Below are 16,551 nucleotides of genomic sequence, written 5' to 3'. Positions count from 1 at the left end.
TGTTAGAGTGCCTCTCATCATTGGGTTGCTTATTTTTTTTTACCACTTTTCTGTAAAATGAAATATGCCTACTGAAACAATTCTGGAGGAATTGGGTGGATTAAGGAGGTAAGAGGCAGTCTGAATGATTTGACTTACTGGTCAATGTATTTTCTTGTGATATTCTTTCTGCTACTTATGTTGGAGAAAATAGATATTTCTAAGAACTTAGTGTGCATGCATGTGCCTGAGTATGCGTATTCTCTGCTCTTTTACTCAGGATGACCCTTTTACTTTTCCTTTTAGCACAGTGGGTATCTTCATATGTACTGTTCACCTATAGTGGCATATTCAGAGTAACAAAATATTCATTCTCACCTTAAATCCTGTTGTCTGGAGGGTTACCTGCATGTGTGTTGGATAAGTGACATGTTTAAGAATCAATCCAGTTTTGACCTTTGGGGTGTTATTTGCTGGAAAACTATCCAGTTGAAGATTGACTTTCTCTGAATTTCAATGGTGTAGCAATCTTAGAGCAAAGTACTTCAGTCCTCTAAGCCATATTTTGAGAACAAACTGATTGTAAATGTATTATTTACCTGAATCAGGCTGAAAAACTGATGAAGCGTGCCATATTCCTTTAACTTTCACCTAAGCAAACTACTGGTTATTATACTCAGATTACTTTATAATCACCATTTACTATATGCCAAGCATCATGCTATGTTCTTTTCACCCCACTGTGAGCTAGGTACTGTTAACCCTGTTTTACAGTGAAGAAATTAAGACAGAAAGATTAAATAACCTGCCTAAAGTGATATAGTTAATCAAGATTCAAATCTAGACAGTCCTAACTCCAGAGCCAGTGAAGTTAATCACCATACTCTACCACCAGAATTGGACACAAGTGGGTTTTTCACGTCTGTCTGAACTCTTAAGAACTAAGGGAATTTTCAAAGGAGAAATTTGTACTGTTTACAGCCAGTCTCTGGCTTTAATATCTGTTGAGTAGTATGAAAGCTCAAATCACTTGTTTCAAGGATGTATACATTTTAGTTTTGAACATATATCCATAAAACTTGAGAAGAAGCAAGTGCTGGCCATCTGGTTCTCTGAGCAAGAATTCCTACATAAACACACTTTTTCTGTCTTTTTTTTCTAGGGGGATATCATGAAGAATATATTTATCCTTCAGGTCAGTGAGATCTAGGTAAAATCTGATACTCATTATTTATAAAATTTCAAACTATAGAATAGTGCTCATTATTTTTACTTTGGCTATATCCTCTAGAACAAGACTATGAAACTTCAGGTGTTTACAGCACAACTGAATCTACAGCAAACTTGGTAGGTATTTAATAATAATGACAAACACGTATAGCTCCTGTGTACTAAAACACTGTTCTGAGTGCTATACATATAAATGTATTTAAATCAGAACAATCCTATGAGGTATTAGGGTATCATTCCCATTTTGTAGATAAAGAAATTGAGGCCCAGAAATTAACTCATCCGAGATCACACCCCTTCTAGAAATTATCATAGAGATGTTCCGAATATGTGTTGATACAAGAGGAAATTTGAACATTGGCGATGATGATTTTTTTAGAGGATTTTATCATGATCTTTCTAACAGAGTAACAATGGGCCATAAATCTCAGGTACTTAATATAACAAGAGTTTACTTCTTGGTTATGCTACATGTGTAGTGGAGGTCTGCAGGAGGGCTCTGCTTAGGGACTTAAGCTGATGGAAGCTCCATCCATGATTGCTAAGGCAGGAAACAAAAGGTAGTGAATGGTGCACTGGCTCTTACAGTTTCTACCTGGAGATGACACATATCACTTTCTTTTCCATTTCTTTTTTTTTTTTTTTTTGCGGTACGCGGGCCTCTCACTGCTGTGGCCTCTCCCATTGCGGAGCACAGGCTCCGGACGCGCAGGCTCAGCGGCCATGGCTCACGGGCCCAGCCGCTCTGCGGCACGCGGGATCCTCCCGGACCGGGGCACGAACCCGTGTCCCCTGCACCGGCAGGCGGACTCCCAACCACTGCGCCACCAGGGAAGCCCTCCATTTCTTTTTCATCGGCCAGAGCATGTTTCTCTTGAAGGCTCTAACTTCTCTGTGCCTAGAAGTCAAAAAGTTGGAAATATTTTAACAGCACTAAGGATTACAACATTCAGTGGAAACTCCCACAGGCAAAATACTTCCTTCCACCTCACGAGAGGCAACCCCAAAATCCCCTTCAGTGTGATTAAGCTCAGAGCCCAGGGTTTCTGGGAAGTGTGTAGTACTCTTTGTATTGGTCCAGATGTGGCTCCTCTTGATCTGGAGGCCTAAACCAAATCTACAAAGTTATTTACCCCCTACACACCCAATCTCCAGTGGTAGAGCAGGGACTGAAAAATTGCAGTAGAACTTCCCATTCAGATGCAGGGAGAATGGGAGAAACAGTTACTGGCCCATAGCAATTCTGACATCATGCTGGACAGACATTTTGAGGGCCCCCAACCTAGGCATGGGGACTGTTCCCTGGAGAGGCTCCCTGGTTCGTTGTTTTCTGGGGCTCTTGATTACTCCAAGGCCCTTCCTTCCTTGGCTATATTTGAAGTAGGCATTGGAGAATAATCCCTCTTGGCAACTGAGCAGCTTTCTCAGCCTGCTTCTTACTCATTGAAAATTGAGGGCCCAAGGGTGGTTTTATCTCAGTTGGATAGTTTTAGTTCTGCTCATGGTTTCTTTGGCTATGTGAGTAACTTATTGTGCAGCTTCTCTGATTCCTATTAGTTTCATTTGCCAATAGCCATACTGACAATTCTTATTTATAAATATACTACTTAGATTTGCTATAATTCTTTGCATTCTTATCCCTGTCTCTACTTGATTGCAAATACCTTTAGCTTATCAGGCATTGATGAAAGAGCCATACCTTTGAATACTTTTCCATGAGCCATTTTGTCCAACTGCAAGGATTCATTGGGTGTTATATCCTTAATGGGACTCTTGCTTTGAGATACTTTAGTGCAATCATATTTTAACAATGATTTGAGTCTTCCTTCAAGGCCGAGTTTTACCTTCTCTTTGTTGTTCAAAGCATTTATCAGTTTTATCTTTTAGAGTTTTGAGTTGAAGCGGTTGCCTCTCCAAACCCTACAAGTCCTAGTATCAAGGACTCTATTCCCTTTCATTCCTGCCTACAAACTACTTTTCTGTACACATCTGTCTTAAAATACCTTGCTAAACTCTGCCAGCAGTAATCAAAACACAAAACTAACATTCTGTTTTCCAAACCTCTTCCCTTAAGAGCTACAAATTCATAATCTCCTTCTCAAGTTAGGTTTTTGTTACAGCAGCACCCTAATTTTAGTTACCAATTACTGTTTTGGTCAAGCTAGGTTACGCTGCAGCAACAGTCCACCAAAATCTCAGCGGCTTAACACAGCTGTTCTTGCTAATGTTATAGGTCCAGTGCAGGTTGGTAGCAGGCCTTTGTTCATCAGAGTCACTCAGGAACCCAGGCTGATGGACATGTACTTTCACAGTCACCTTGGCAGAGCTGAAGATAGGGAATTTAAACACTGGCTCTCAATATTTCTGCTCATATTTCATTGTCCAAACAAGTCATGTGCCCATACCTAATTAGATGAGGCCGGGAAGAGCAACCTACCCATGTACCTAGGAGGAGAGCTGGAATATTTGTGAGGAAGTTGAATGACTACCCTCTATTCTCTGTGATTAATCTTAACTTTGATAGCTTCATGTACTGAATTTTTGTTTTTACTGTTTAGGCAATACATCTTAGGAAGGTGATGAAAACTGTGATGTATTATTCTCTTCCCATTATTTCTCCTTTCCTTCCTTTGCCCCTGCTAGAGAAATAGTTTTTCCTCTCAGTCTGTCATTACTATTCTCATATCACATGCTTTTTACACCATTTCTTGAAATAGCCACCCAAGTTGAAAAAGCAAGTAAAAATCTCGCCTTCAGGGATGACAGGAGTAGACACTTTCTTTCTGTCCCTTTAATCTCACTTGTCACGTGTTCCTTTTTGTTCTGAACTTACTTTATCATACATCCCCAGTAGGTTTCAATCTCTTCATGACATGCTCCACTCCCACTCTCCAGTCACCAAGTTTCTAAGTAATTTTTTTAAGTAATTTTTTCACAGCATTCTGAGGGGAGAAGAGCAATGCAGGACTTAAAGATTTCCAGGCACAGAACCTTCTAAGAAACTATGAACATTTTTTCTTCTTAATTCCACGCCCAACTCTCGCCTAAATCCTTCTCTAGAATTGTTTAGAATTCACACTGGGCCTTCTGAGCCAGGGCTAAAGTTTGCTTTTTGGCCGGTACTTGGGCTGTACTTCAACACAGAATTTCGAAACATGCACTCTTAGGTCCATGTTAAGTTGGGCTTGTCTTTGTCCCAATGTGGTTCCTCTTGTTTCCTGTGATTGTTTCACCTGATTTCCTCTGTGTCCTTATTACCAGCTTCTGCTGCTAGTTTATTTTTCTGTCATGACAGTCTGTCATGCATAATTCTGAGCCTTTTAAAATCATTGTTACTTTCACAAAGACAAGGTCTTGAGCCAAAGGGGAATGGTGTTTGGATTATACTACATCCTGCTTAGGTAGGATGCAGCTGACCAACCAGTTATCCACCCTTGTCCCAAGCTGTTCCTTTTGATGGAATGCTTTCTTTTAGCAACACTGTTGCTAGCCCTACTGATTTTGAGCTTTTTAAGGCAAGAGAGGACACTGAGAAAGTGTTTAAATTACAATTCTCCATTACATTTTAGTATCTACATTGGAACTAGAGTTGGATATGGTCTGGATTTCTGTAGACGGGAAATAGAACAGCCACCTAAGTCAGGCACTAGGGTGATACCTTTCGGAGCATTATCATAGTAGCCACCTCCAAATTTGAATACTTTTAGGACAGATCACTTTCACTTATCTTTAGGAGATGTTGAAACAAAGCAGATCTTTTATTGATGTATTGTTTAATTTCTTGATTTCCCCTTATTTGTACTTCTGTATTCATTAAAGTCTCTTCAGGATAGAAGACCATGTCCTATGTCTCCTCATGATACAGTTACCTCATACAACTACCCCCAGAAGGTAATCTTTATAGTTTTATTTTACAGTCAGTTGCAGTGGCCTAAACAGAAGAAAATGAATTTTTTCTTTTTGTTCTCTGCCCTTCATCATACTTCAAAGAAGCTGCTTATATTCTTATGTTAATTGTTATTGTACTTCCTGGTGCCTGGCACAAGAATTAGTAAATTTATTAACAAATTGATGGAGCATCTGCTGTGTTCCAGACACTGTTCTGTGTGCTGGCATTGGACTACTCAGTCTACTCTGAACCTCTTATATAATGAGTGAGTTAATATAAATTATCTGTCAAGTCTGTGCCATTTCCTGAAACTTAAAATGTAAAGCTTTCTTATAGAATGGGAAGCTGGCATCAGAAAGGTAGCTGAAACCGTAGGAGTAAATAAGATCATCCTGGAAAAAGGAAGAGATTGAGAATAGCATCTAGAACAGAGCCTGTGCATCACCATTTAGAAAATGGGTAGAGAAGGAATAGCCAAGGAGGGAGGAAAAGCAGGAGAGTGTATTATTATGGAAGCCCCAGGAAGAGAATGTTTCAAGGAATAGTCAAGTGTCAGTTGCTGCCAAGCCGTAAAGCAACATAAGGACTAACAAGAGTCTACTATGATTTGTTGCCATGGAGACCACTGTGACTTTGAATACAGTTTCTGAGAGGGTAGCAGCCACATTGCAGTGGGTAATAAGAAAATGGAGACTACGGTGAGGACAGGGTGTTAATGAAGAAGAATCTGTTATCATTTATTGAACATCTTTCTGTGCACAGCCCTGTATTGGATGCTGTGGCCTAATCAGAGAAACAAGTTGCAGTCTCACGAAGTTAAAAAAAAAATAAGCAAAGAACATTTTCTGTTTGTTTTTTTTTTTAAGTGTGTGTGGGGAAACATAGATGCATGTAAAAATAAATATGTACTATAAATTCCTGGATAGTATTCAGGAAACCCAGAGGTTACTTGTTTGTGGAGAGAGGAACTAGGCAGATGGAGGACAGGGGTTGGAGGAAACTTTTCATTGTATACAATTTTATACTTAGTTTTTGAATCATATTAATGTATTACCTTTCCAGAAAAATATTAAAATAAAAAAGTAAATCTCTCAAAGTCATCTGGGGTCTTCTAAAAGAAATAACCTTCCTGTATTAGGTTTACATAAATATTGGCTTCTTGGTGTTTTAGTTATTAGAATACTATTTCCTGAAGTTTAGGATCAGATAAGAGACCAATATTGTTTGTGAAACCAAACTTAGAGTTCTAAACTTTCTTCCACACTTACAGGTGGTGATGGTGAATTCTGCAGCAGTTGCAGCTTCCTGTGCAAATATTGTTCCAGCTCCAGTCTTACCTAACTGTGCAGCAGCTAATCAAGCTAGTAGTACCACTTCAATTTCCTCACAGAATGCTATACAGCCTCTATTTGTATCTCCGCCTACACAAGGCAGGCCAGGTAGGTTATTAGTGGTTCCTTACTTTGGAAGCCTCTTTTTCTATTCATGAACATGCCCATACAACAATTCTAGTGATTAGATAAGATTACTTTAATCTCCAGTATTAAATTTCAATTTTTTTTCTTGCAAATTTAGCTTTGGTATGATTTCATAGCTATTGTTTTGCTAACCCCATTGAAAATTTAGAGGACTTGTACTAGTTTCTTAAACTTCAAGTTAAGTTTTATTATACAGAAATTAAGGTAAAGGTATTTCACACTTCACAGAATTAATTCCTGAAAAGTTTGGCTCTAGAATTTAAGAGATCCAGGTTAGAATCTTGGTTTTACAACTTACTAGCTATGTAATTTTGGACAAATTATTGAACCTTTCTTATCTGTGAGCTTGGAGGTACTGATAGTACCAATTTATGAAGTGGTTGTGAAATTCCACTGAGTTAATATAATTTAAAATTTTCAGCAGAATTCTGGGGACGTGGTGGCAGCAACAGCATAGCTTTTCAGTCTGCGTCCCCAAATAAAAATGGAAATAGCAAAACCAATACCCATGGGACAATGTTTAACAACAAAACTAGGGGACAAGGTCTCCCCATGAACCCCAGAATTTAAGCAGGTAGGGACAAACCATCAGTCACAAGACCTGCATGCTGTCAGGGTCAATGTGGGAGCAATAAGACAGAAGCATCGGGGATGTTGTCTGATGGACCTGAGAACAGAAGAACCCCAAAAGAACTAATAAGAATTCACTGGACAGTGGGGCAGCCAATTTGGAAGGAACAGCTAAGACTGGGAAGGGATTTGACCTCTCCAATACTAGGTGAGTGCTTTGGGTACATGGTAAAGGGACTAAAGGACGTGGAACAGTTTTGCCCCTAAGAACTCTGAAAACTGACCTGGCAGGGCTACCTTTTAGGATAATATTCCTCACTGGGTAGAAACTGCTGGGAGTGGAATCAGAGTTGATGAGGATAGGGAAAGAGCAGGTCCAGACTAAAGCTGAGAGAACAGAGCCAAGGAATCCTGGAAAGCAGTCATGTTTTTAAACACTACAAAAACAATAGAGATCCCTAAGAAGTTAGAAACGCTTTCTTGTATTTCATCTCGTTCTAGAGTTCATAAAAAATAATTTCACATAAAAATGAATGTATATGTATTGCTGATTCACTTTGTTATAAAGCAGAAACTAACACACCATTGTAAAGAAATTCTACTCCAATAAAGATGTTAAAAAAAATGAAAGAAAGAAAAGCACTAAGGTTGCATACAAAGGTGTTTTAAGAGGAAAACAGAATAGTATCCCTGTTAGACAGTAAAAGCATGTCAGAATGTGCACACTAAACAGAACTTAAACTAAACCAACAACTATTTCAAAATGAGGTAAAGACATTAATAAAATAACACAAAATGTTAAAAATAACAAATCAGGATTAGAAAAACTCGGATGAGGTGACAGAACTCAGGAAAGCATTAGAAATAGAAGAAAGTCATTTCGGTAATGAAGACTAAACTATAAAGAACATGACCAAGTATGTACAACAGATAATGCTTTAAGAGAAAGATGTAAGAAAGGGGGGAATCTAAAATGAAAAAAACGAAGAGAAAGAGTCAAAAGTGACATATTGAAGTTAGGCAAAGGATATCCAACACTGATAGAAGTTCCTAAAGAAGAAAACCAAAGTAAGGGAAAAGAATAAATACTAAAAACTATAATTCAGAAAAATTTCCTGAAATTAAAAAACTTTAAAACTACATACTGAAACAGTGCTCTGCAGAATATTGAGCCAGAGCAACCAACACCAGGATATTCTAGTAAAACAACTGGGCTTTAAAGAAAAAGAGCCTATGGAGTATAAAGGAAATAAAATGATAATCGTCAAACTTTGACAGCAATGCTTCATGCTACAAGAAAATGGAGTAACATTTAAGATAATGAAAGGATATGTGAACCAAAGATTTTATATCCAGTCAAACATTTTCAGGCTTAAAGGGTAATGTATAAGAATTCAGAGAATATTATTTGCATGAGCCCTTCTTGAAGAATCTAATAAAGATACGCTGTCAAGTAAGGTAATTGCTAGCCATGTATGACACTTTAAATTTTAATTAATTACAGTTAAGTAAAATAAGTCTTCAGTTGCTCGGTCACACTAACCACATGCCAGGTGCTCAAAGCCACACGTGGCTAGTGGCTACTGTATTCGACAGCACAGATACAGAATATTTCTGCCATCACAGGAAGTTATATTGGAGGAACAGAGTGTATTGGAGAATGATTTTGACTTTTAGACCACCAAAACAATAAAAGACATTAGCTTAAGACCTGATTGTAAGTATTAAATATATACTTAACACAAAATGAGGGCTGAGAGGTTGATGATATACTATGTAAAGCCTTATATTTGAACAATATAGATACAGTATAGCTATTTTTAAAAATGGGAGAATTGAGAGACCATGTGCCAAGCATTTTTTAATGCTTTCAATAAACACATCAGGTTCTTTTATCTAGATACTTAGATTGTTATTCAGAGACTATAATGTTGGCTAAAACAAATGAGTATGGGATATTCCAGTTTTATCCCTCTGTGTCCTTGCAAACTGGGATCTTAGTATGGAAGAAAGGTAATAGACATGTACTAAAAAAGGCTAAGGAGAAACTTTTATGGTATCACATTTGAATTAGAAGTATCAGTATGAACTTGAGGTATTTTATGTTTAAATTTGTGTATTTCCTAGCTCTGTCCACTGAAAAGGCTCAGAAACAATGAGTATCTTTACCACTCAGTTTGTGACGTTGAAATGCTGCTTCTCACTTAAACAGAAACAAACAGCTTTTTGGAGAAATTTCTGGTTCCAGGTCTGGGCAGGAAATGTTCAGGATTAGCCTGGATCATCTTGTCATGCTAGATAGCAAGGAAGCTATCAACAGGTACTGGGGGTCGTGTCAAAAGGACTCACGAGCCATCTTGAAGAGGTTCCCACTGGCCAAAGATGGAACAGTTTGAGCTTCAACAATGATAATTGCAATAGATTGGAACATGTCAAATATATTTAAAAGTTCCTGATGATATTTTAAAAATTGGTTCCCTTGGGATTAACAACTATCTATCTATCTATATATATATATACACAACTATACATAAAATAGATTAAAAAACAAGGATTTACTGTATAGCACAGGGAACTGTAATCAATATCTAATAATAACATATAATGGAAAATAATCTGAAAAGAATACGTAACTGAAAAAAGAATTGGTTCTCTTAAGAGGATGTTAGGAAACCGTTTACGTTCTTGAAAACGGGACAGTAAAGTGAAAGAATCAAGTATTTATCCTGCCTTTCTTATATGAACTATAATACGGGGTAACCAAATAGTAGATGAGGGGAAATATTTCTATATATTAGTATTCTAATCAGTGAAAAAGAAGTGGCAGAATGTAATCATTTTGCAGTCGTTACTGAATGGATGCATATTAAACAGCAATAGCTGCTAAGATTGCAAAGATAGTGAGACATTACCTATAGACTACCAAAGGAATCAATCCTGAGTCTGATCTAGTCTTCTGGATCTAGCTGCCTATTTGCAGGAAATACAAGAACACATTGAAATGCACCATGAGTATGTAATCAGCAAAATCCAGACTGGGAAACTCAACAGGTCAAGGGGTCTTCAAAAGACAAATTGAAAGGAAATGACAGGGATGGAGAAAGGACCTATAGATTAAAAGAGGTTCAAGATACAGTTTTTAAAAACTGTGTAGGGATGCACATTTGGGTGACAAAACACTTAAAACTACAAAGAAGTGATTACTATGAAAGTCAGGATAGTGGTTGATTATGGTGGGGGTAAGAGGGTGGTGATTGTGATGGAGTTCATGGAAGTTTTCTGAAATGGCTGGCAAAGTTTTCTTTCTTAACCTGGATAGTGTCCACCTGAAGGATAGTGACCACCTGAAAATAATTCGTTTGATTTGTTTTTTGTATCTGTTTTATTTATAATGTAAAAATTAAGTACTTAGCCACTGTGCCTGGAACAAAACATGCAATATATGTTCATTAATGACCACAGAAATTTTTCATTGGAAATGTTAATGTAGATACTGGTTTTACTACTTGTGCTAATTGTAGGGGAACACGTTGGCTATCTGCTTCCAGCAGATGTCTGAGCTTAAAAAACAAGTGACAGGTGAAATCAAGCATTGTAACACCCCATTTATGTAGAATCATTGAAAGATTACCCTTTAAATGCCAGATTTATGTTTTTTTGTAGATACTTCTAAAAATGTATACGGCCTTCATTTTACTTTTTGTTGAGCCACTTGTGAACCTCAACTATAACTCTAATAAGTAATGGCTGCTTTTTAGTTGCTCTTTGTCGTTCCTGTCCTCTAGATACAACTCAGGTTTCTCATTGTTATTCATGTGTCTGTCTGGCAGCCCCATCCCATCCTCCTTTAAGTCACTTCCTATCTGCCAGGTAACTAGATGCCGTGATTGCTTTTATTATGATTGTCTTCATAGGCATTAAATCCTGTTAACTGAGTTTTTTGGTAACTGTTTCCAAGTCTTTTGCCAGGGCCAGAGCTAGTGACTTACTTGCTCTGGGTACAGAATTTAAGGGAGTATCAAAAAAAACCCCACAGTGATCAAGATAAATAATACTTTAATGCACTATTAAAAGAAACAAAACTAATGCAAAAAAATAATCCATGATAAACGAAGTATCAAAGTTTTTTTAAAAGATAGGAACTGTGGGCCAGGCTTAGGGTGAGGTGAGTGAGGCACTCACTCTTGTGGTCATGCAAGTGCAAGCTTAGATCCTATCTTTTATAATTTTGGTATTTTAGTCATCATGAATTTTTTTTTTTGCTTTAATTTGGTGGCCCTTTAAATTTTGCACCTCACTGCACTTTAGTACTGGCCCTGCCCTTTGATCTCTAGAGAAGCTGAGTCTTACTGTGTATATTCACGTTCTCTTCTGAAATGTCCTGAAGCAGACTGCAGCTGCATGGACAAGGAAATAAGCTTTTTGAATGAATTTCATTGGTTTCCATTCACTTTTAGAAAAGTTTGCTTCCATTGTTCTGGGTCCATCACTTGAACTGTACCTGGTAAGCCCATAGAGCCCTGTTAAGTCTGCGAATTAGATGCTCATGCATCTCTAGAGCAACTGGAAGTTTTAAAAGCTTTTTCTTATGGAACGTATTATAATATGCATTTTAAAAGAAAGTTGAGGGCTTCCCTGGTGGCACAGTGATTGAGAGTCCGCCTGCTGATGCAGGGGACATGGGTTCGCGCCCTGGTCCGGGAAGATCCCACATGCCGCCGAGCGGCTGGGCCCGTGAGCCATGGCCGCTGAGCCTGTGCGTCCGGAGCCTGTGCTCTGCAATGGGAGAGGCCACAACAGTGAGAGGCCTGCGTACCGCAAAAAAAAAAAAAAAAAAAAAAAGTTGAGTTCAATTACTAAATAATGGCTATATTTCCCTGTGCTGTACAATATATCCTTGTTGATTAATTTATACATAGTAGTTTGTATCTCTTAATCCCCTACCCCTTTTTTGCCCCTCTTCACTCTCCCCACTGGTAACCAACCACTAGTTCTCTATATCTGAATCTGTTTCTTTTTTTTTATAATCATTTGTTTTATTTTTTAGATTCCACATATAAGTGATAATGTAGAGCATTGGCCCCCAACGTTTTTGGCACCGGGGACCGGTTTCACGGAAGACAGTTTTTCCACAGATGAGGGTGAGGGTGGGGGGGCGCTTCAGGTGGTAACGCGAGTGATGGGGAGTGATGGGGGAGCGGCAGATGAAGCTTCGCTCGCTCGACCGCTGCTCACTTCCTGCTGTAGCCCGGTTCCTAACAGGCCGCGACCGGTTGGGGACCCCTGATGTAGGGTATCTGTCTTTGTCTGACTTAATTCATTTTTCACTTAGTTTACATCTGTGATTCTCAGCTGGAGGAGAATTTGCCCCTTAGGAAACATTTGACAATTTCTGCAGACATTTTCAGTGGTCCTACAATTTGGCAGGGGAGAGCTACTGGCATCTAATAAGTTGAGGCCAGGGATGATGCTAAAACAGCCTCCACAACAAAGAATTATTGCGCCCAATATGTTAATCATGACAAATGAAACCGGAGGTTTGTCCTAGATGCTAATATGTTACCAGTTATATGTATTGTAAATATTTTCTCTCACTTTGTTGATATTTTCATTTTTCCTGTGGTACCTTTTGATGAAGAGAAATTCTTAATTTTAATGTAATTTAAGTTATCAAAAAAAAAAAAGTTGAGTTCAAAGTAACCTCCAAATTTCTTCCGTCCTGATTCTCTCAGGCCCAGGAGAACTTACTTAGCTACCTCTATGTCTAGTATTTGGTTTTTACCTTGTAATCGTAATCACATTCTACTATTTTTAGCTAATTGAACTTATTCCAGTTGTTTTTGAAAAAAATGGTGTGATTTGAGTGCTAGTTTAAAAGGAATAAGAGTGTGGCTTTGTTGAAGCCATTATTTTATAGAAAACAAATCCATGAATCTTTAGAGCATTTGGAAATGTTCTAAAAATTAAATCCTCTTCTAAAGCTGTAAAAGTGGAGATTTCTACATGCATGACAAAACTCCAAAACTCGAAAGTTATTTGAGCAAATTTTTAAAATTTACTGTTTAATTTAGATACAGTAAAATTTATTTTTTGGTGCCCTGTTCTATGAGTTTTAACAATGCATAACATTATGTAACTATCACCACAATCAAGAGAACAGTTTCATCACCCCAAAAGAGTTGGTTATCAAGTTTTAAATCACCCTAAGATTTAGATTTCCTATTACTATTAGCCTGTAGTTGTATAAAGGGTATAAATAAATGTGTTGTTAGTATATTTGTTGGTGAATGAAAGCAATGTGGATTACTTGTAATACTTGGCCTTAAATTCCTCTTGCTAAATTACCAGAATAACAAATTCAGCTTGTGTGGACTGTTCTTTTACTAAACTAAGTGTTCTAAAACTCCAAATTTAAACCTTTATTGAACAATGAGCCCAAACTTTTTATACTTCTCAGGGGTAAAATTATAATGCAGGCAACACAGTGATAAAATTGAGTACTGGAATTTCTAAGTCAGCTGAAATGTTCAATTAAACTTGAAGGGTTGGTATCAAAAAATTTAACAAATTTATGTAACATAGTATGTATATGTGGAGATAATTTATATTCACTAGGTTGGAACCACATTGCTGCCTTTATCATCATAGAGGAATGTATTGATATTTAAACATAATTGTATTTGAATTTCTTATGTCAAAAACTGTGAAACTCCTAAGTGACTGTGGTTTTTAAACTATAGTAACAGTTATAGAAAGTTAAAGGGATAGGATAGTTCATCTAGCCTGTCTGTTTTAGATTCTGTAGGTCCTTAGAAATGGAACTGCTATGATTTAGAGTTCTCTATATTCCTCTGATGCTACCAAGTAGAAACCTTCAAGGACTGCTTAAATCTGTAATCTGTGCAATTTAGTCTCTCTTACTAGCTTCTACATCTTGTGATTTGGCAGATGGCTGAAAACATCCTTAACTTTGTATTAAGCTCAGTAAAAATTTTGCTTTAGTAGTATTTATTTATGTACATGTTAGCTGATGTTCAAAATCTTGGTAGTCAAGCCTCTGTAGTTTACAGTTGTTTTTCCTTTTTAATGTCAAGTAATTTCCTTAACTCAAAATAACTTGTAATGAACTCCTACTTTTCAACTGGCATGTCTAAAAGAATATGTGCAATTTACCTTCTTTTTTTTTTTTTTTTTTTTTTGCGGTACACGGGCCTCTCACTGTTGTGGCCTCTCCCGTTGCGGAGCACAGGCTCCGGACGCACAGGCTCAGCAGCCATGGCTCACGGGCCCAGCCCCTCCGCGGCACGTGGGATCTTCCCAGACCGGGGCACGAACCCATGTCCCCTGCATCGGCAGGCGGACTCGCAACCACTGCGCCACCTGGGAAGCCCTAAGTTTTTGTTTTTAAGTCAAACCATAAGACCCAGAGTTGCTTGACCATATTGGGAACACAAAAGAAATAGAGGACGAGCTACTGCTTATAAGATGTTACAGCTGTACATTGCTACTTTGTTTTGTTTCCTTTTTAGTGATTGCTTCAGCATCCTATCCATACCTGGCTGCTCCTATTCCTGCTGTGGCTGCCTCTCTACCACCTCCACCTCCTCCACCACCACCTCCTCCTCCTTCTTCTCTTGAGGTGACAGACACTTCAAACTTACCATCACTACCTCCACCTTATTCCTGTGATCCATGTGGCAGTGATCTGCCTCAAGGTAAGTAGATTTTGAGACTTGGGTAAGTGTTATTTAGGTCTGGTTTTTTTTTGGTTTTTTAATTTTAAATTTTAGAGCGTATCTCTCTTTGGTTGACCAATGAGGGTAGGGTGGTGGACCAAATGGAAATTGACTTGAGAGCATAATGCTAGGTAAATGACTAAGGAAAGAAGGAACTGAAAGCTGAGAATATCTTCTGCATAATCAAGAAGTGTATGGTTGAGCTGACTCACGCTGCTTTTCTAAGGTAGCTACATGTCTGCCCTGAAGAAGATTCTCAACTGGATATCTGCTCTCAATAATTTCTCTTGAAAAGCAGGAGTTGATAACACAATTTTCTCCATTTCTTTTATTTAATGCCTACCACAAGTGCATGAAATTGTTGCATTCTTGATATTTAAGATTCCAACTGAATTTTGAAGAATTCGAAAAGGTTTTGGGGGGAGGAATTGGGGTGGGGGGGCTCTGATCTGCCTTGGATTTCAGCCATGTGTTGTTTCCTTAATTAAACTGAGTAGCTTTCCATTGGAAGTCTTTTGTTACCCCTCAGTTTAGCAGTGTATCTCAAAAGAGAATTGTAGTCGAAAGTTGTTTGTAGCTTATTCATACCTTTTTTTTTTCCTGTAACATTCCCTTGATTTTTCTAGCTGCTTTTCTATTCTATTTTGGGTTTTTTCAGCCCCTAAGGTAGTCACCAGGATCTTCAACTCCATTCTGTTCTTCTTCCCTTCCTTAAAACTTGATTATCAACTTTATGTGGATGATTTCTAAATCTATCTGGCCTTGGCTTCTACCTACTTGCTAGACATTTTCACTTGGCTTTCTTACTTTTATTTCAGACTCAGTCTGTCTACAGTGAAATTCCTCATCTTCATCTCCCTTCTTTCTTCTCTTTAGGCCATGCAAAACATTGACTCTTTTCCTTGGTTTTCTATTTTATTAATAATGTATCATTGAACAATGATCCCTTTACTCCTCTCCCCTCACCTACCTACCCCTGCCCAAGATCTTCTCAGCACATAATGCTGATTTTGCATTTTCCAGCATTTTATTTTGAAAATGTTTAGACATACATGAAATTTGAATTTTAAAATGAATATTCATATATCCACCACCTATATTCTGTTGTTAACAGTTAACTATACTTGCATTAGCATGCATTTCTCCATCTTTTCCTCCATCCATCTCTCTGTCCATCAATTAATCCATCTTTTTGGTGCATTTCAAAGTAAATTGTAGACATCATTCTTCCCCATTAAAAACTTGAACATTCATATCATTAACTAGAGTTTGGTATTTATTTTTTCGTTTTTTTGGATTTTTTTTGCTGTACGCGGGCCTCTCACTGCTGTGGACTCTCCCGCTGCGGAGCACAGGCTCCGGACGCGCAGGCCCAGCGGCCATGGCCCACAGGCCCAGCCGCTCCGCGGCATGTGGGACCCTCCTGGACCAGGGCACGAACTCGCGTCCCCTGCATCGGCAGGCGGACTCTCAACCACTGCGCCACCAGGGAAGCCCTATTTTTTCTTTTGATGTAAAGTTTACATATAATGAAATGAACAAATCTTTTTTTTTTTTTTTTTTTGCGGTACGCAGGCCTCTCATGTTGTGGCCTCTCCCGTTGCGGAGCACAGGCTCCGGACGCGCAGGCTCAGCGGCCGTGGCTCACAGGCCCAGCCGCTCCGCGGCA

At 38.3% G+C, this 16,551-nt stretch overlaps 1 protein-coding gene across 1 annotated transcript in view; it reads left to right on the top strand.

The window, feature by feature from the left end:
• ALG13 (ALG13 UDP-N-acetylglucosaminyltransferase subunit) overlaps positions 1-16,551 on the top strand; it is a 76,874-nt gene that overhangs the window by 41,266 nt on the left and 19,057 nt on the right. The window contains 5 exon segments of the mRNA XM_060137284.1: positions 1,142-1,174; positions 1,271-1,326; positions 5,029-5,100; positions 6,369-6,537; positions 14,676-14,861. Of these exon segments, the coding sequence (XP_059993267.1) occupies positions 1,142-1,174; positions 1,271-1,326; positions 5,029-5,100; positions 6,369-6,537; positions 14,676-14,861 (516 nt within the window).

Source organism: Lagenorhynchus albirostris, chromosome X (genome assembly GCF_949774975.1).
Source record: "Lagenorhynchus albirostris chromosome X, mLagAlb1.1, whole genome shotgun sequence".
In the NCBI taxonomy this organism is placed as follows: Eukaryota; Metazoa; Chordata; class Mammalia; order Artiodactyla; family Delphinidae; genus Lagenorhynchus; species Lagenorhynchus albirostris.
Note: the sequence above shows the minus strand (reverse complement) of the source record. Positions and strands in the feature narration are given on the sequence as shown.